The sequence below is a fragment of the Staurois parvus genome, unplaced genomic scaffold (genome assembly GCF_062004578.1).
Source record: "Staurois parvus isolate SC_StPar_1 unplaced genomic scaffold, SC_StPar_1.0 ptg000194l, whole genome shotgun sequence".
NCBI classification, from domain to species: Eukaryota; Metazoa; Chordata; class Amphibia; order Anura; family Ranidae; genus Staurois; species Staurois parvus.
The window spans coordinates 585,117-605,676 of NW_028317990.1; the positions used below are offsets into that span (position 1 = coordinate 585,117).

At 41.6% G+C, this 20,560-nt stretch overlaps 1 protein-coding gene across 3 annotated transcripts in view; it reads left to right on the forward strand.

Annotated features, from left to right (window-relative positions):
- The window catches only part of MAPKAP1 (MAPK associated protein 1), a 307,717-nt gene that overhangs the window by 54,246 nt on the left and 232,911 nt on the right, over positions 1-20,560 (forward strand). The window contains exon 4 of one of the 3 annotated variants that reach the window (XM_089677866.1): positions 8,351-8,499. The exons of 1 other annotated variant lie outside the window; for it this stretch is intronic. In XM_089677866.1, the coding sequence (XP_089533992.1) occupies positions 8,351-8,499 (149 nt within the window). The remainder of the gene's footprint in view (positions 1-8,350; positions 8,500-20,560) is intronic. One more of the 3 variants, XM_089677867.1, reaches the window with a different exon arrangement.

Below are 20,560 nucleotides of genomic sequence, written 5' to 3' on the forward strand. Positions count from 1 at the left end.
TTACAGCACAAATTCAGAGATCATCTCTCTCCCTCCAATTTTGCTTGATCAATACTTTCAACCAAAAAATGTATCAAGAAGCTGTTTGCAGTGCCATACAGAACCCTCCAAGCCTGGATATTCACTTCAGCAGCTAACATGTTTACATTGTCTTCCTGGTCCCCAAAATGTATAATTTCAATGAAAGTACATTGCTCCTTCATGATGGACCCTGCTTGGAAAATAACTGCAAAGGCCCAATGCCAGGGTCTGTGTCCAATGCACTGCTTGAATGCACTACCTGTGTGCTTCTGTTTCATACCTCTCATATCCATAAATTTGCCACAGTGGTTGCACCAAGTTTCTGTGCCCAGTTTGTTGGAGTGGTGAGTAGGCTGTTCACTGAGACATCTGCTGCGTCTCCCAAGGGAATTAATCATTGAGGCTTTTTCACTAACCTTTTATTCACTCTAACTGGGCTGTTTTTATCCTTCTTTTATTTGTGGTTTTGTTGCAGGAATCTTTTTTTTTTTTCCTCTGTAGTCTCTTAGGGGGCACCTTTACTGGTGCATGCTTAAAGAAAGTGGGTGACAAAGTCACTCCACTGGGCTTCAAACATGGGTTTATTGCAGAGAGACACAGCAAGGCTGCAGTTCACCACCAATAGCAACATCTGCCTGCCATACTGCCTCAGTGAGTACTATACAGCCTGGCAAACTAGAGACTCACCAAGAGTCAAAGGTATAATGTCCAGGTGTATTGTACCTTCCTGTTTCAGCTAGGTCCCAAATGAAGAGCTTGTGGTTCAGCTTTGGTTTCAGAGAGACTCACAAAGGGGCATCACCTGCAACCTCCCTTGAGTCTAATAGCTTTTCTTTCTCAACATATCCATCACCAGAGAAAGCACTATTGCCATTCTGATAAATGTGAACATGGGGGATGTGCTCAGCTTGTGCTATATGCAGCCTCAAGTGAGGCTTGCAGATCCTCCTCTGAGCTACTCACACCTGTTACCACCCTTCATTCTTCTCTGGATCTCTGTGTAGTGGCCCTGGCTGGCTATTTTAGAGGGTATGAACTCTAAAGTATAGAAGGAAGTGTCCTTGGCATACAAGATAGATAGACTGTCTTCTCCTTCTGACTGGTTTTTCATTTCGAATTTTCCACTCTCTTAGCATTTTCTCTTGTGGCTCTGTTCATGGCTGTTCAAGGGCTTGCAAGTCAAAGTGGTAATATCTGTACCTCATCAGGAACATTACCAGGGGTTCTGTGCAAATCATTGTACCATACTGAAACAAACCCAAAAGTTCTGAGTTTGTTCATTGATAACTTTCTACCATCAGAGAGAGAGTTTTTGTCTTCGTTGATCGTCGAAAAATGATTGATCTCCAAGTTCCAATTCCTTCCTGCATTTCCCTGTAGGGGATCAGCATTTCAGTTTGTGGCCCCACATTTTGGTTTGACCTCTACTCCTAGAGTGTTTATCATCATTCTGGCTCTGGTCCTGGCAAAGTTGAGGACTAGGAACATATTGATGATTGCCTATCTTAGCTATCTGATCATCAAGGTACCTTAGATTGTACGCCCCTTGAGGGTTAGGGACTGATGTGAATGTACATTATATATGTAAAGCGCTGTGTAAATTGACGGCACTGTATAAGTACCTGTAATAAATAAATACATCAAGGTAACATTGACTATGCAAATGTTCAATGTATGTTCCATTCTAAGCTTTTTCCCTGTTCCTGATACAAGTCTGGAGTACCTTGGCCTTATCCTAGGCTCTAGGTCAGCAAAGGTTTTCTTGCATGAGGAAAGCAGAAAGCTCTGCGGGCTTCAGATCCAGAATATTCAGACACAGCACAGGTTACACCAGGGTTCAGCAGAGGGATATACTGTCAATGTTGTGCAGACCTCCTTTCTTCATAGACAGGGGTATTTCCCTTCTACTGTAACCCAAAGCATCCTTACTGTGGTGGCATTGATTGCCAATAGGTATTATAGGACAAACCGTTTCTGCTCCTGTGTTGTAATAGTTTCATCAGGATTCAATGCCTCATTTGATTGGTAGGTGATCTCCACACCCTGTTGTTGCAGGGATTCTTGATGCTCAAAGAAACATAGTTGTTGATCACTGTAGATCAAGGCTATGCCTGCTGCACCTGCATTTGGTTTAGAAGCTGCAAGACCACCCTGTGAGAATCCAGTCTGACAATGTCACAGGTGTAGCATACAGAAAAAACATCAAGGTGGCAAGAAGCCTAGCCTAAGGTAAAACCAATTTTTGCTGGGTGGAAGGTGGGTTCCTGTCTCTTTCAGTGGGCTTCCTGAGTCCACAGCATCTTGATGCCTGAGAATGGTCCCTTCATCTGTTCAATCAGATCTGTCAGCTGCATGGAACTCCAGATGTGGATTTAAAGGCATCCCGTTACAGTCACAAGGTGAACAGGTTCATAGCCAGAGCAAGATACCCACTGGAGGATGTAGCTGATGCTGTGGTTGCTTCCATGTCACAAAGGTATTTCTTGTGTTTCCACCACTGAAGCTTCTTTCTTGACCCCTCTGTAAGATCCAGTTAGAAAGGTTTCCCAATATTGTGAAAAGTCTGCGCTGGCCAAAAAGAGCCTGCTTTCATCTTTATTGGACCTTCTGTTTCACAGCCAGATTTTGCACGCTGCTTCCCAGTTGCTGACTTTTGGCTATTTAAACTCTGTGAGAGTGAGGTCATTCCAGAGTGTGATTCTTACCGAATGACAGGCTTTCAAGCCCTCTTTTCAAGAGGTGCAACAGCACATGTGGAAGGCCTGTTGTAGGTAGTGAGAGTCTCTGTGTTGACCCCTTTACCTAATCTGTCACTTGGGTTCTGAGCTTTCTTTGGTTGGGTATGAATTAGTGTTTGGTGCTAAGTACCATTATGGGACAGATATAAAAATGGATATTCTTTTCCAATGGCCGTTATTTTCTCTCTCTTTGGTGCAGTCTCTTGTCCACAGTGTCACCCACATTATTTCTCCTGTCAAGAATTCCCCTGGGATCTTAACTTGGTGTTTTCTGTGCTTCAAATGCCTCCTTTTGAAACCTTATGTAAGGTCCTTTTTCTGACTCTATTTTAGAAAGTAGCCTTTCGTGTTAACATTACTTCAGAAAGGAGGGTCTCTGAGCTGGCAGCCTTGCCATAGGGATAGAAATTTCTTCTCAAAGGTAATTGCCCCGTTCCATTTTAATGAAAATGTTGTGCTGCCTTCTTTTTTCTTTGCTTTCTCATCCAAAGATGATTGATCTGCCTACCATATACACTATATTGCCAAACGTATTTGGACGCCTGTCTTTACTCGCACATGAACTTTAATGGCATCCCAGTTTGACCATTCTTCCAGAAGCACATTTATGAGGTTAGGCACTGATGTCGGAAGAGAAGGCCTGGTTCGCAGTCTCTGCTCTAATTCATCCCAAATGTGTTCTATTGGGTTGAAGTCAGGACTCTCTGCAGGCCAGTCAAGTTCCTTCACCTCAAACTCGCTCATCCATGTCTTTATGGACCTTGCTTTGTGCACTGGTGTGCAGTCATGTTGGAACAGGAAGGAGGCATCCCCAAATTGTTCGCACAAAGTTGAGAGCATAAAATTGTCCAAAATGTCTTGGTATGCTGACGCTTAAGAGTTCCCTTCACTGGAACTAAGGGACCAAGCCCAACCCCTGAAAAACAACCCCACACCATAATCCCCCCTCCACCAAACTTTACACTTGGCACAATGCAGTCAGGCTAGTACCGTTCTCCTGGCAGCCACCAAACCCAGACACATCCATTGGATTCCCAGACAGAGCAGTGTGATTCGTCACTCCAGAGAACACATGTCCACTGCTCTAGAGTCCAGTGGCGGTGTGCTTTACATCAATGCATCCAACGCTTTTCATTGTACTTGATGATGTAAGGCTTGTATGCAGCTGCTCGGCCATGGAAACCCATTTCATGAAGATCTCTACACACTGTTGTTGTGCTAATTTGAAGGCAGCACAAAGTTTGGAGGTCTTTAGCTGTTGACTCTGCAGACAGTTGGCTACTCCTGTGCACTGTGCACTTCAGCATGTGCTGACCCCGCTTTGTCATTTTATGTGGCCTACCACTTCGTGGCCGAGTTACTGTTCTTCCCAGTTGCTTCCACTTTGTTATGATACCACTAACAGTTGACCGTGGAATACTTAGTAGCAAGGAAATTTCACTGATGGACTTATTGTACAGATAGCAACTAGGGATGCACCGAAATTTTGGTGGCTGAAAACACTCCTTTCGGCCGTTGGGTGAATTGAATAAAAGCATCCATACAGGTGCCGAAAAAACCCCGCCCCTCACCGCCACCCGCCCGCTGCCACTGTTCGCCGCTTGGTAGTTTTCAGCATTACCTGAGAAACTGTCGAATGATTCCGGCACTGGGCATAGAGATGAGTGAAGGAAAGATGGCCTTCACTCATCTCTATGCCCTTGGAGGACCGGAGTTGTGACGGAAGCGTAGGCAGGACAGAACACACACGGAGGATGATAAGCACACAAAGTTTTATTGAAATAGGAGAGACACACAATCAGGGTAGGAAGGTAGCGTCCGGGTACCCAAAAAGGGGGAAAGAGAGGGGAGGAGTCCAAAACAGTTATAATCCGGCCAACGATAGGTCGATTTGGGTAGCGATGGCCCAAGCACACAGGGGGCAGTCCAGGTAGCTACGATAATCCAGGCACACAATAGGCAGGCCGAGCAAGTATTAATCCAAGGAAGCGGTTCCGGCAAGGGTAATAGGGAGATTCAGTGGGACAGTCCAGGCAGGGAAAGTATGAGTGTTCAATGGGGCAGTCCAGACAAGGTAATAGGGGAGTTCAACGGGGCAGTCCAGGCAGGGAAAATAGGCGAATTCAATGGGCCAGTCAAGACAAGGTAATAGGGGGGATTCAATGGGGCAGTTCAGACAAGAGAATATCAGCACTCGCGGTTTGGCTAGGAGTAACCTCTGGCACACAGCGGGCAGCAGGCAGGAGTAACCTCTGGCACACAGCGGGCAACAGGCAGGAGTGGAGAGGGATGCATGCATTTCTTGTGATAAGAATAAAAGTGATTGCATTTTTTTTAAAAGGTCAGTGCAAAAAAAAAAAACAAAACAAAAAATTAAGTGCCCCCGTCCCCCTGTGCTCGCATGTAGTGGTGAACGCTTACGTAGGCCATAACTACATATGTAAATGGTGTTCAAACCACACACGTGAGGTATCACCACGAATGTCAGAGCAAGAGCAATAATTCTCGCACTAGACCTCCTCTGTAACGTTACACTGCTAACCTGTAGAAAGTTTTAAAGTATCACCCATGGAGATTTTTAAGTACCACAGTTTTATGCCATTCCACGAGCGTGCGCAATTTTAATGTGTGACAGGTTGGGTATCTATTTACTCGCCATAACATCCTCTTTCATATTTTACAAAACAATTTGGGTGTATATTGTTTTTTTTATTGTTTTTTGAATCAAAGTTTATTTTTTACCAAAAATATATATATTCATTTTTAAAAACTGTGCAATTCGGTGCATTTTGAATTTTCGGTTTCAGCACCAGAAGTTTTATTTCAGTGCATCACTAGTGGCAACCTATCGCAGTACCACACTTGATTTCACTGAGCTTTTGAGAGCGACCCATTCTTTCACAAATGTTTGTAGAAGTAGTCTGCATGCCTGGGTGTTTGTTTTTTATACACCTGTGGCCATGGAGGTGATTGGATTGGAACACCTGAATCCAATGAATTGGAGGGTTGTCCCAATACTTTTGGCAATGGAGTGTATGTTGTGATAGCTGGCAAGGTTTCGATGACATCTACAATTATACTTTCCGAAGACTTATTCCCTGTCTATTATTCTGAATGGTCTTCCTATAGGTTCCCTGGCTTCCAGTATGATCATATCTAAATGAATTTACTGGATTATTTACCAGACTTATTTCTTGAAATACTCTGTTTCACATCTCTGCTCATTTTGTTGGTAGGTGAGTGCTTCCTGAGCTTCTGGGCAACAGGTATCAGTTTCCCAGGTATGCAGAGCTGCTTCCTGGTTCTCGTTTTTACAGATTATCCAAAATTTACTCTGAGGATGAGGTTGCAGTAGCAGTTACTGTATATGTTTACCTTCCCCTCTTTGTGCGACTACTTTTAGATGTTCCATCAGTAGAAGTGATGTGAACATTCACTTGTGAACCTGCGTTCACAAGTGAATGTTGCAAGAAAATATAATTTTTTACTCACTTTAAAACCCTTTTCTCTAGTAGTTTCCCTCTTATGATAGTCTTTTTGTGCCTGTTGCCACAGTTAAGATGTTAGGAGTGTCGCCTTTCATTATTACAGTTTTCTTACTGCTTGCTACACCTGATCTTTTGTTGTACATGCAGGACTATAGCCACTAGATAGGGCTGTTCTCTTTTTTTTTTAACCTTGCGTCCAACCTCCTAGAGGCGCTATAACATTCAGCACAAGAATGGCTTCCTGCTCCCTCCAATGAAATCCTGAAGAAAATGATTTTACTCTGAATTAAAAAAAATTCAAACTCTTGTTAGGGAGTCTTATAATGTCTGCTTTTATGGAAATGCTTTGTATTTGTCTATATAGCAATTCATTTTTTTAGTTGTACACAAGTATTTTTTATTTGACAAATGAGATTTAATTGGCGTGGACAAGTGAGACTTATCTTGGGTGGCTTAATGACTATATGTGAGGTTTAGGGCCTGGTCACACTAGAATGTCACGCAGGAAGCTCGCATTCTGTGCCGATTTCCTGCACCACATTCAAATAGTATTGACTTTGCGATTTTCAAGGGGTGTCAGTGCAAAGTTAAGAGAAGTATGGCTTTTGAAAAATCAATCCAATGCTGCATCTGTCCCCTGCTGGCTCTGCACTGAGAACTGAGTGATCAAACTTTGCTGATTGTTCAGTTCTTTCCTCTGCTCTGAGCAAAGAGTGATGACTGTCAGTCACCAGAACTCTGCTCTGCACCTCCAGCACTCACCAGAGTGCTAGGCTGTGGAGGTGATGAGAGTGGTTAGCCAGGTGCCGTTCTAGGCTTTTGGGTGGGTCCTGACTTTAAAATCTGGGATCTTTTACGAACTTGGACTTGCTGACATAGGCCTGGTGTCGGCTTAAAACGGTTTTAAGGAGTGCAGAACGAACTGTACTTCTGTAAGCCCCAGAAGTAGTATAGCCATAATAGCTTTGGCTATACTTCCCCTTTAACGACACCCCTGATGCCGGTCGCAAACGCAGTGCATTTGCCTGCATTGGATCACATGGTATAAATGTACCATGTGATCTGGTTGCAGTACGTTTCCAAAAGTAGTGCGTGTACTACTTTTGGTGTGGTGCGATTTTAATTTCAGCCTGATGAAAATGAATGGGGTGAAATCGCACTGCACAGAAACTACATGTTAATCTCACTGCAACACCTACCATGATCCATTTTTTTTTTTTTTTATTTATTTTGAGGAGACTCAGTTTTTTCCTTTGTTTTTAAGTGTTAAATATGTGTACAGTGCTGTCAGCATAAAGTAAAGGAAGGTCTTTGATAAAGGAGCATTAGGTAGACACTCAGTATCTTGTTCTCAGTGAGTTATCTGCTAGTTTATTGCCTGTCTTATGGTGGGTAAACACTGGAAGTTTTTTATCAATCAACCCAGTGGGCTAACCAAAAAAAAAACCTACAGAACGCTGTACTAACACATCTGATGTTAGTTTGGCGATTTCCCCCCCTGAGCTATGTGTTCTGATACGGGGGAATGCCCTCCTGCCAGAACACAGTGATCAGCATTCGTAGCCATTGACTGTAAGTGCTGATCGGATGCTGGTTTTCCAGCATGCTTGTTCAAAATAAGCTGGTTGAGGGGGCGAAAAGTCAGCTGGTTCCTTCCGAACCAACCGTTTTTGACCAATTTTTTGCCCATGTGTATTCCGCTTTAGGTCCTGTGTCAATGGGCTTTGGGGTTGTGTTAATGGAACAAGTTTGACATTGACATTGCTTTGAGATCCTTCTGATATCATTCAGAGTTCATAGACAGGTGCATTTGACCTGCTTCAAGTGTGTTTTGCATTCCCATTGACTTGTATGGGAATGTAAAAACAATTTGATATGAACAAAAGCCTATCAACTCTCTTACGTTGCTCTTGATTGGAATATTGCACTGATATATATATATATATATATATATATATATATATATATATATATATATATATATTGTCTGATCCATTTTTTCTATTATATAACACACTTTGCTTACAATTACTTATGTAAAGTATCAACTAAAGCACAACTGATTTTTCTTCTAAATAGAATTTTTTTTAACTTTACTTGCAGCAGAAGAATTAAGCTCACTGTTTGAAAAAAAAGATTTTAGGGAAAAGGTCCCCTATAGTGGGAAACCATCTATATTATCTGTACGCTTGGAGCAGTGTCCTCTTCAGCTAAACAATCCCTTCAATGAGTACTCGAAATTTGATGGAAAGGTGAGAAATGTCTTATTTTTTATGTTAATATTTGCTTATTGTATCCACATTTCAAGTAGATGTCCAAATACATTTTTTGTGTTGGGATGTAAGTGTCTTCTGTTTTAGTATTTTTTTTCCATATTTCTAACTGTACTCTTGTTGAACATAGTTTCCATGTGTCACACATGGAATGTGAATCACTTAAAACTTATTCTGGTAGTGAAAGTCCTCTTTAAAGTGATACTAAAAACACATTTTAATTTACATTGTTCCTTCTGTTTCTGTATATGGATGATGGAACTGTAATTATTTTAATAAAAAAGCAAACAAGCAAACATCTAAGTAACTTTTTTTCCTAAACGATATACAGCTATCACATGACCCAGCTCTCTTCAAATCCGTCTACAAGGAAACAGTGGCAGGAGGAGCTTCTAGCCACCTGCTATTGGTCACATGTTCAAAATGAAAAAAAACCCACAGCCTTTGAGATACAATGCAAAAATACATATTATCAACAAACTGTGTTAAATTTGAAATCCTATGTTTATTATTTTTTGGCAATAACATGATGTGAGTGGATTTCTACCAGTCACAGGCTGTGTAACACCATTCCAGCCTTTGTCTTAGAATTACAGGGAAGTGAAGCCTCCATCAATCAAGATGTAATATTCCACCCCTATTGTGTTTAGCTGATTAGTGGCCATGGAGGAGAAAGGAGGAAGTTGGCTGTCATTTACCACTGTGTATACGCTCACATGTGTGACTATAGTCACATGAGCTGCTCAGCTGTGATAGGGAGGAAATGCTCAGAGTAGAAATATACAATATACAAACTGAGCATGTGCACTAGGTGCCAACACTTCTTTGCAAAATCCCAACTGCAGTGACATGGACAGAAGATGGAGATACAGAGCAGCAGGATCAGACAGGTTTTTTTTGCAGAATACAGAAAATGAATCCCATAGTGACTGAGCGATTATGTAATACATCATTTATTGATAGTTTTTAATGATGTGGGTTTATTGACAGTTTAAATGGCTCCTCTTTGAATTTTTGGCTTTGGGTAAAGGGGTTGTCACTGGTGTACAGTATATCTGGCTGTAGGCAAGATGAACCAAAGTAACACCAATGAAATATGGAATCCTACACCGTTCCACAAATCATTTATGAGAACATGAAAAGTTCTTTAGTTTCTAGAAAACAGTTACATTTCATTACCTGAGACTGTATAATGCAAATTTATTGTAAATACACACCGGACTTCAGCATTGCCACATACAGCCTACCATTGTAATGAACTGCGGTATGTGGTTGCATGTGTGTTCATGGCACTACTTGTGTATACTTGTGCATGTATAAAGCTATATGCCACTGGATGCTGACAAGGTAACAAATATATGTGCTGTCATTGGCTTTAGTCACTCAGCTTTTGGGCTGAATTTGCTGGGCCAGCCAGTCCTGGACAAGATAAAGATACTTTTAAATCATTTTCCTCACAATTAAATAATTGATTTCAAATAAATTGGAATCAACACTCAGGTCAGTAGCAAAGAAAACACCAGACCCTAGATTTGTTAGGTTTAAAGACTCGTTTATGCTAACGACAAGGACTGCTGATCCTCTGAAAAGGGAAACATCCTTGGGTTGCTTTTCAGAGGCGTTTGACATGTGGTGAAGAGGCTTACCGCCTGTTTTAACCCCAAAAATGCCACACTACCACACCACGATGTCGCAGTGCAGCCAATGTCACTACAGTGGGTCATGTTCAGTGGAGAGTAGTGCCCTGACGAACACGGCACCGAGTATAATTCCTTCTGCAGCCACAGCATGTTAACACCACTGCCTAGTGCTTTTGCAGCTTAAGGAAGCGATCGGGGGGTGGTAAAAACATGTGGCGCTGATTGCACCCAGAACTAGCTCACTATTAGAAGTGATTTGTTGCTGCTCATCTGCATGGGTGGGGGGTGGAGGGGGTCTGGATTTGGTCTTCACTGACCAGATCCAGACTACCCCACAAAAAAGTTGCAATAAAGGGATTTCTTTTTAATGAGCTGGGCTTTACTTTAAAGTGGAATTTAAAAGCAGTTTCAGAAACTACTAACCAATGAGCTTTTCATGACAGATGAGACTCTCTCCTGTCATATTTCTCCCCACCTGTCAGCATTTATGTTTCAAAATGTACACTGAGCAGTGCATGTGCAGCTCAAAGTACATTCCTGGCACAATTTTGTACCAAGACAAAGTAACTCCTGTGTGCATGGAGGGGCTTCATACTGGCTTGGCCAATTAAGATGGCTGAGGACTTTGAACCTGTAAGAAGATCGAGGTGAAGATAAGAGATTACAAGGGGCACTGCGGCCATTGCATCGCTGGAGAAGGGTAAGCTAAGACAAAAAGCTCCAGAGTGGGGGTCACATTTTGTAAGTGCTTTAGTTCTGCTTTCAGCATGTCATATATAACTAATGTCAGTCACATCGTTGTTAAAAAATAAATAAATATCAAATGAGCATTTCCAAAATACACTACATACTAAGTTTTCAATAAAATCTGGGACACTATCCCCAGCCTTCTCTTCACAGAGTTATGTTGATTACTACATGACAGATGTGCTTCATCTTCTGACTTTCATAAAAGGTTTACTGTACCTTATTAAGTAGCGCCCCTCTCCTCTGGAGCAATTTGGAATAAGTCCTTCACGGTTACCTGATCTGCCCTGCTCTGTTGGCAAGGCCTGCTGAATTGAAACAGTTGAGCTACCCTGACAATTTCCCCATCTATGGACAGGCATACAGATGTGATAGCAGGCATACCTGAAGTTGGCACATGGGGTTTGGCCGACTATAGTACGGAATAGTGGTTGTCCCAAAGTAACCAACACAAGATAAACCCTATTGCAAGCTGGTAGGATAATCAGCCCTGTAGGCTAGAAAAACACGTGTCTAAAACCATTTAAAGATGTGTTTGTGAGTGACGCTGAATTGCAGAAAGTCAATTCGGATGATATATAACCCAGAGATGCCCAAACCTGTCTTCTTTTCCCAGAAACTTGTATCAGCAAAGGGTTAATCCAGAGACCCCAGAAAGACCCAGCCGAATCATCAGCTCAAACATCCCCATGCCTGCGAGCGTGGTCTGTGGCATAATTCATGAGCGCTAATTACTCAGCTGTTAATTTTCATAAGTGTTGATTGTAGCAGTTCCTTAAATTAAGACTCCTTTTAAAGCGTACCTTGGGAAATATTTTATCAGGGCCTGGAGTGCAAATGAATATGAATATGGCTCCAATTAACACTCGCTGGTTAATGGCTTTTAGCAGCATTTTGGGATGCGCAGTCCTTAAATACCATTTTTTGCCTGCTGCTCTTACATTGAGCACCATTCAGATAATTAGGGATACGCAGAGCCATTTAAAAGGAACTTGAATGAGACATTGCTATTAGCTCCGCAGTAGCCACTGCGCTTTGTGGCTATTCTCTCTCTCTCCCCCCACCCCAACCCCCCCTCCCCAGCATATGGCATTTTTCATTAAATTTAGAATAATGACAGTTTACTCTCACACAAAAAAAAGAGCATGGCGACAGGTTTAACTGTTTGGCTGCCAAAGCAGAAAGGCGTGTAAGAAGAAAAAGTAACAAACTGTGTTTGTTATATCTTACATATGGTATTAAAAGCAAGTTTGCCAAATGATGCTGGTACAGCTGCCAGCTACTGTTTTTTGCCTCTCCTAATTATTGTAAACACTTTTGGGCTTATTTAAAAACCAGAAAAAGTCTTCTCGTTCATTGGAAGGAGTGGAACTGCCAGTGGTATAAACGATTTATGTCTAAAAACTGTATTGTGGTGATTAGCTGTATGGAGTATACTGTATATTATAGAGCACAACATTAAAAGGATATGTTCACCTTTAAAAAAAATAAATGCACATCTTTTTGCAGATGAATAAAAATTAAATTGTGCATTTATTATTTTTTTATTCGGAGTCTGTAAAGCATTGCACCTGCAATCAGCAGATCGCGAGTGCAATGCAGGGCTCTTGCAGACTGTCAGTGTAAGCTGTCCTCTCATACCTCTGATATGTGCAGGCAGTTACACACTGACAGGAAGTATCAATGAACTACCTGGAGCGCCCAAGAGCGCCCTGGTAGTTAATTGAGATCTACACGCCGACAGCCGCAAAGGCTGTTGGTACTTTTAGTTCATTCACAGAACTATGTGAATGAATGATGCGGCCCTGTGGGCGGAGCCCCGTGCTGCCGTGCTCTTCTCAAATAGTGACAGCGGGTGCAGGGAGAAGATGCCCGGTCCATGATCATAGGGCTGCAGCGGATCGGTGAGATGCTGCAGGAGTGGGAACCTGTTACATGTTCAAAGCTAAAAATGGGTGGAACATGTAACATGTTCCCAATGGTGAACAACGTATCCTTTAAAGTGGTATTAAACATGAAAGCAAACATTCATTATACTGCAGCTTGCTAATTCACATAGATGTGATGGCTGCATCCTTCTTTTTTTTTTATTTAAGGCTTTCTTTCCTTATTTTCACCTGGTGATCCTGCCAGAATGGTGGGGAGTATGTAACATACTGCATAGTGTATAGAGTGGGTTTGCGTGGAGTATGTCATGTACAGCAGGATATGTGGAGAGATCACTTCACCATACACTTGCACATCTCTTACCCGTCTCATTAATTGATGAGCAGGCTGACACTTGTCTTCATTGTCCCCAAGTTTCTCTTTGACATGAACTTCTGCCCACATCTTGCACATTGCTTCTGCCACCACTTCCAATGCTCACTGTGTTTGCACTAATCGCTGCATGGGAATAGATTTTTTTGATTTTTGACTTGAGTGTATTTATGGGGAGCAGTGCAAAGAACAATGATGATGTGCATCATCTGTTTAGTGCAAACCGGTGCAATAGAGATGATTGTAGATTGGTTGGTATGGGTTACAATACTTTTTTAGACTCCCAGTTGCCATTTCACATAAGTGTCCCCTGAAGACGCACCATTCATACGAAACACATAGGGGCGGAGCTGCGTCATGCCACCTCTTCTGGTTCTGGAACCGGTGGCTGTCTTTGTGAATGCGCTTTCAGTTCTAATGTAGTTTAATGTGGGGCTATGATGTTTTATTGATTTTAATGATTTTAATGCCTTCCTTGTTGGTACCAAGTGCTTTTAACCATTTTGTAATGGAGATTGTTAACTTTTAATAAAATATTACACTCTATATGGTCCTATTTCTGGCTTCACGTGGTGAGCATTTTCCCCCCACATAGATACAGTACACTCATTGGACGATTGCCCACTGGTGATGAGGAGCATTATGGCTTTGTACCATCAGAAGATTAGTGGACTTTGGTGAATCATCGGTGTATATGCTCTGTTTGCTGCTATATCTTTGCAGCTTAGTAGCTGGTGAGTGCTTACTGGTGGAGGCTGGATTACACATGTGGTGCAACATAGTCTCTGCTGGTGGAACAATCACATGGACACAGCTTGTTTGAACACATACATGGACTTTATTGATTGACTTACATGCTATTATGGGACAAGTCACCATTGTTTTGTACACCTTTTCTTTAATGGGGCCCTACAAATATTTTGATCAAAGAAAGGACTAGTATATACTACTTTCTATTTGCTTTATTGTTTTTTTAATGTTTACTTGCTGCGAGCTGCCAGGAATTTTCTTCATCTTTATTTTTCTGGCACTGACTTTTATTCTTTACACGTAAGTACTGATGCCCTCTACGATCTCCATTCATGGTCTACACTATTGCCAGTTTCAGGCCCAGCAATAATGAAAAAAGGTTACCACTATATTGGAAAGTTTTTGTTTGCTATGTGTGTTAGAAATGTGTGTTAGAAATTATACAAGCAAATAAAACTGATCTTTTTACTATAGAAGCATTTTTGAGGGTGCAAATAAAGAGAAACTAATGTGTCATAGTCATTCACAACAGTGGGGTCAGTTTTTGAAAACTGAACATTTTGATTGTCAGTGGCAATAACTCCAGTTTTGCTCCATTCCTCATAAATCAGCTCTAAGAACTGGGGTAGGAAATTTCAGGAACAGAAGAAAAGAGACAGGAGGTCAAGAGTCTGAGTGTAGTAATAACACTGTATTTAATAGCAGATTTAAAACACTCACAAAGGAAGTAATAAAACAAGCTCATCTTTTAATGTTTAATACCTTCTTCATCTCTGTGTATACAAAGGAGTATGGAGGAGCTCTTCTCCATAATGGGCATGGTATTGACACAGCTCCAGATGATCCACATTGGCTCACAATTGATATGATCCAAAAATATTTAGACCTTATAAAGGTGAATAAAGCACCTGGACTGGATGGCATACACCCACGGGTCCTCAAAGAATTGAGCTCTGTCATTTCAAAGCCATTGTTTCTAATTTTTAGGGACTCTTTAATGACTGGCATAGTACCACTGGATTGGTGTAAGGCCAATGTGGTGCCAATATTTAAAAAGGGGTCAAACTCTTTACCAAGTAATTAAAGACCTGTTAGTTTAACTTCTATAGTTGGGAAGATACTGGAGAGTTTAATAAAAGACCACATAGATGCGTTCTTGCTGGAAAAAAATATTTTAAGCAACAGACAGCATGGATTCATGAAATATAGAAGTTGTCAAACAAATCTGATTTCTTTTTATGAGGGGTTGAGCAAAACCTTGGACAGACGGGTGGCGATGGATGTGGTATACTTGGATTTTGCAAAATCGTTTGACACAGTTCCCAGTTCCCCACACACGGCTAATGTGTAAGGTAAAGTCTACGGGCTTGGAAAAATCTGTATGTAAATGAATAGAAAACTGGCTAAAAGATCAGAGAGTAGTGGTTGGATTCATACTCTGAATGGTCTAGGGTTGTCAGTGGTGTACCCCAAGGTTCAGTGTTGGGACCCTTACTTTTTAATATATTTATAAACGATATAGGGTCTGAGGTTAAAAATCCCATTTCAGTCTTTGCAGATGACACCAAGCTGTGCAGTGGAAAAACGTCCTTACAGGATGTCTTCAACTTACAAGCCGACCTTAATGCACTGTTTAATTGGGAACTATGTGGCAAATGAGATTTAATGTTGATAAATGTAAGGTTCTGCACTTGGGGGCTAAGAATATGCATGCATCATACGTACTAGGGGGGGTACAACTGGGGGAATCAATGGTGGAGAAGGATCTGGGAGTTCTGATAGATCACAAGCTTAATAATGGTATGCAATGCCAAGCTGCGGTTTCTAAAGCAAGCCAAGTCCTCTCTTGTATTAAAAGAGGTATAGACTCCAGAGAGAGAGATATCATATTACCCCTGTAAAATTATTAGTAAGACCTCATCTGGAATATGCAGTTCAGTTTTGGACACCAATTCACAAAAAGAACATTGGGGAACTGGAGAAAGTACAGAGAAGGGTAACTAAACTGATACGAGGTATGGAGGAGATCAGCTATGAGAAAAGATTAGAGGAACTGAATTTATTCTCTCTTGAGAAGAGGAGATTAAGGGGGGATATGATCAACATGTATAAATACATCAGTGGTCCATATAGTGAACTCGGTGTACAGCTTAGTCACCCTGAGGTCATCACAGAGGACAAGGGGGCACTCTTTATGTCTGGAGGAAAAGAAATTTAATCTCCAAACACAGAAAGGTTTCTTCACAGTGAGAGCTGTGAAAATGTGGAATAGACTCCCTCAAGAGTTGGTTCTGGCCAGCTCAGTGGATTATTTAAAAAAAGGCCTGGATTATTTCTTAGATACACAGAATATAACTGGATACTAACATGTATCAACTGTGGGTATAGGATTATAACTTTTTTTTTATTCTATGGTTGAACTGGATGGACTTTTGTCTTTTTTTTAATCGGACTAACTTTGTAACTGTATATGAGAGATGATCGTTCCTCAAAATGTCCTGCAGGCGCCACCGGTGGTTGGTGCAATAGCAGCTGGGCTGATGGAGATGGTGAGAGACATTTTAGTGGTCAATCCTAAAGAGTGGTGGTGTTATAGAGCCGATCCAGCAGCGTTTGTGCAGGAAGGAGCCTAGTAACCAGCCTGGAACACACCGGCAGAATGTGACATCACAGTAAGAGGCAGAGGGTCAGTGGGGAGGAAGAGCACAGACGTGGGAAAGTCAGGATACGTGCTCGGAGCCTCTAGCTCCTTCTATTTCATTACTTCCTTTGTGAGTGTTTTTAATCCTTTGCTATTAAATACAGTGCTATTACTACACTCAGACGGGTGCCTCCTGTCTCTTTTCTTCTGTCCCTGCATACAGAGCTGGCTTGCTCTGAGGATGGCTGCCGTCTTTTTGTGCTAAAAAGATTCCAGGCAAATTGCCTGAGAGACTCATGTATGGACTGATTGTACACCAGTGCATTTACATACCCTGTTTTAAGTACTTGTATGCCAATATTGCCATTATCTTTTACTTTATAATTTTTATCCTTTTCACCCTTACACTACTTTACTCCTGTGCGCCAGAGTTACTCATTTTTTACTCGGAAATTTCAGAACTGCTTTTTCCCCATGACTCCTTGTACATACTTGACTCACAGTTTGCGGAGAATATGGGGAGTTATTTTGTCTCATGATAAATGCTGTCTGCCACAACACATGCTTAATATGTTTCTTGTTTGCTTGCAGTTAGGAAGAGAGGAGAAATTGGTTTGCATGTGTATTTTCTTGTTTTGTCTCCAAAAGAGCAACCATACACGCTTCAGGTTTTAGTGGTGATGTGAGAGATTGAAGCAAAGAACAAAGGAATGTCTGAAGTGCTGCCTTGTGCAGAGATTGTTTCCTTTTCACCATAGTGAAAGCATTGTGTGCAGCAACTGCAGTTACAGAAACACATCTGTCCCATCATTGTCAGTAAATGCTAAAAGAGGTTTTCTGATTTTCTACAACTTATCCCTTGCTTCAGAGTGGCAGAGAGATCTTTTTTGAATTTCTGCAGTGAGCAGCTCCAAAGATGTCATAGACATTATGGACTGAGATTTGGGTGGTTATACAGCTCCTATTATGCATGCTACTGTTTGCATACTATATATAGAGCAGCTCCAAGGCTGCTTACCAAACCTTTCTGTGGACATCACAGCCACTCTTCAAAAATCCATTATTATCCAGCTCTTGGTGGTGAAACATAAAAAAAAACAAACAAAAGAGAGTGCACCAGTACTGTTAAAAGACCTTTTAATAAATTATAAAATTTCGCTTACAATGAAGTAAATTGATCAGGGGCATATAACCAAGCAAAGCCTATCCATTGGAAAACAGGTCACATCACCAGTTACTGGACAAAAACTCAAAAGACAGCCAGCAGAAAGAGAGATCTAGCAAACATAGAGGGTCTGGAGTGGACACTGGATACGACAAAGGAAAAAAGCAAAACAACTTATCTCAAACCTTCAGCTGTAGCGGGTTACCAAGCTTGTTCCTGGCTAAGAGAGTACATCTGCTAACATGTTTCAGGGCTGTGCCCCTTCTTTTCTACATCTTTCTTTCTGCCTACTGGCTATTGAGAGTGTGTCCAGTAACTGCAGATGTGACCTGGTTCTCTATTGGGAAAGGCTTTGCCTGGTTACAGTATGTACCTTGATCAACTTACTTTGTTGTACTTGCATTGGTATTTTTTTATTAAAATGTGTTTTATCTGTGGTATCTAGTGTGCTCTATTTGCTTTTGTTTTTGCGAGCCCTTTGGATTTACACAAAGCTTGCAAAAATTAGCAGGCCTTTGTACCATTGAAGCAGAGTACATTTGGAGATCTTGTTGACGAAACAACTGCTCTCTCTTAGGCAGGCCATACTACGAGTTGATGGAAAGAAAATTACTCGACACATTCAGCGCTGATGGAGGAATCCATCTGGTGGAACTATTGTATTCTGTCAGAGGGATCACTGCAAACAGTGATTGTTGTAATCTGGTGGTTGGGAAACCTCCGGCTGTCAGAATACATTGATCACTGCTTACGGCTAACACCACCAACAGTGATCGCATGAATAAAAATCTGACAGGTTGGTTGTACTGAAGTCAAACAATGGATCAACTTCAGTACAACAAACCTGTCCATACATGGATTGAAATTTGGCCCTTTCCTGCTGAACTGGACACAATGCGATCCATCTTTAGCTGGCTTTAGAGAAAAGAGCCAACTGGTTCATTAGGCTTGGTTTGCTTGTGCTGGTGGTTCATGTTGTGGATCTGCAACTGTTCCCACAGCCGCAACCACCCGCACAGACAAACGTGCAGGATGTGCACAGGTGCCATTAATCCTAATGGCATGGTGCATGCACTGGAAATAGCACTCGCACGGGAACTGCAAGTGCACTGCGTTTCACAAGGCACGGCAGCACATTCAAATTTATGGTTTGCCATGCCAGTGCAAAACACAGCTCGCAGAGCCACATCATTGTGGATTTAATCCAACTATGGTCTAGCAACTACATACACTTGGGTGAGTTTTAACACTCCTAGTTTGTCCTGGGGGCACTTTGGAAACCACAAAACCAAGAACTCTCTATTATGCAATTACTGATTGCAGTTCTTGAAGTCATTGTTTAACTTCATATGTCCAAGTAACATAATTACATAGGTAGGTGAACTCAGACATCACATTTAGCATCTTGTGGCAGAACCATGACAAAAATCCGACATTAGTTTTGGCTTGGGAGGAAATGGATATGCTTAAGACTTAACTGGAAGTGAACTGAAGTCATTTGGTTAGAGTATGTGGGAGTGGTTAGAACAAAAATAAGAAAGAAATTGGTAAACTGGGTGATTTTGTTATGAGCAGAAAAGGGAAGGTAAGATGAGTTAGAAACTTTCAGCTGGATCATTAAAATAAATATAGGATTAAGAACATTTAATATGCTCATAGTGGTTTCTCAGAATGGCATTGCATTAGTATATAGGAGGGATAAACAAAACAATGTTAGGCAAAACATATAGCTGCAAGGCTAAAAAGGAACTACTTTACAAGGGGTGGGGCCAAATAATGAGGAAGGAAGGGATAGAGTGGTAGGTAGGGTAAGATCAAAATTTGGGATTGGGCAGTGTCTAACCCATGGGTCCCAAATAAAATAGAATTACTTTACAGCCATGAGATTTTTGCAGTGCATGCAAGAGCGACATTCTTGGAATGGTATTGTTGGTTGTTTTTAGGTGTGTTTTAACTATTTGCTTAGTGGCTGTAAAGACGTGTGATTAGGTGAGTTACAGATTTAGAGCAGCCTTCTGCTTTCTTATGCAGGAATGTCTCTATTGGGCATTGCTTGAGTGTCCTAGAAGTTTTCTTGGTGAGCTGATAGAGCTGGATCCCAAAGTGCTTACTTATGGGGCAATCCCACCAACTGTGGATGAAAGTTCTTGGACTATCGCCACTTTTGTAGCATGAAGCCTGGCACAAAGTAAGTGTTGCATTAAAGTAGTTATAAAGGATCTTTTTTTTTTTTTTTTTATAAAGGCTAAATTTTTGTTAGAAAGTTTTAAAAAGGATGTTATACTTGCCTGCTCTGTGCAATAGTAGCAGTCTCTTGACTCCTCTTCTGGGGTTCCCCACTGGTGCCTAAGGGGGCACTCATGGGTGAACTCATGAGCCAGATTGTGTGCATCCATAGACATACACTGCATGGCTTGACCCCACCTCAGCTGCCTCCTCATTTGATTTGATTTACAGTAGCAGGAGCCAGTGGCTCCTACTGCTGCCTCTGTGTCCTGTGAGAAAAGGAAGAGAGGAGGGCGCCGCTGCAGACAGGCACAGCTCTAAAATAACAGAGGACTTGGTTAAGTGTTTTTTGGCGGGGGTGATACGACTACTGGGAATCATCCTATCAATACAGTGTAGCTGATTTCTGTAGCCAAAGTTTTAACAGAGCTTCTGATTGTAGAGGACCAAAGTTTTTACTGTCTTCATCCATAAAATATATACACCTAGGTCAAGGGTATCAAACTGATGGCCCTCCAGCTGTTGCGAAACTACAAGTCCCATCATGCCTCTGCCTTTGGGAGTCATGCTTGTAACTGTCAATCTTGCAATGCCTCATGGGACTTGTAGTTT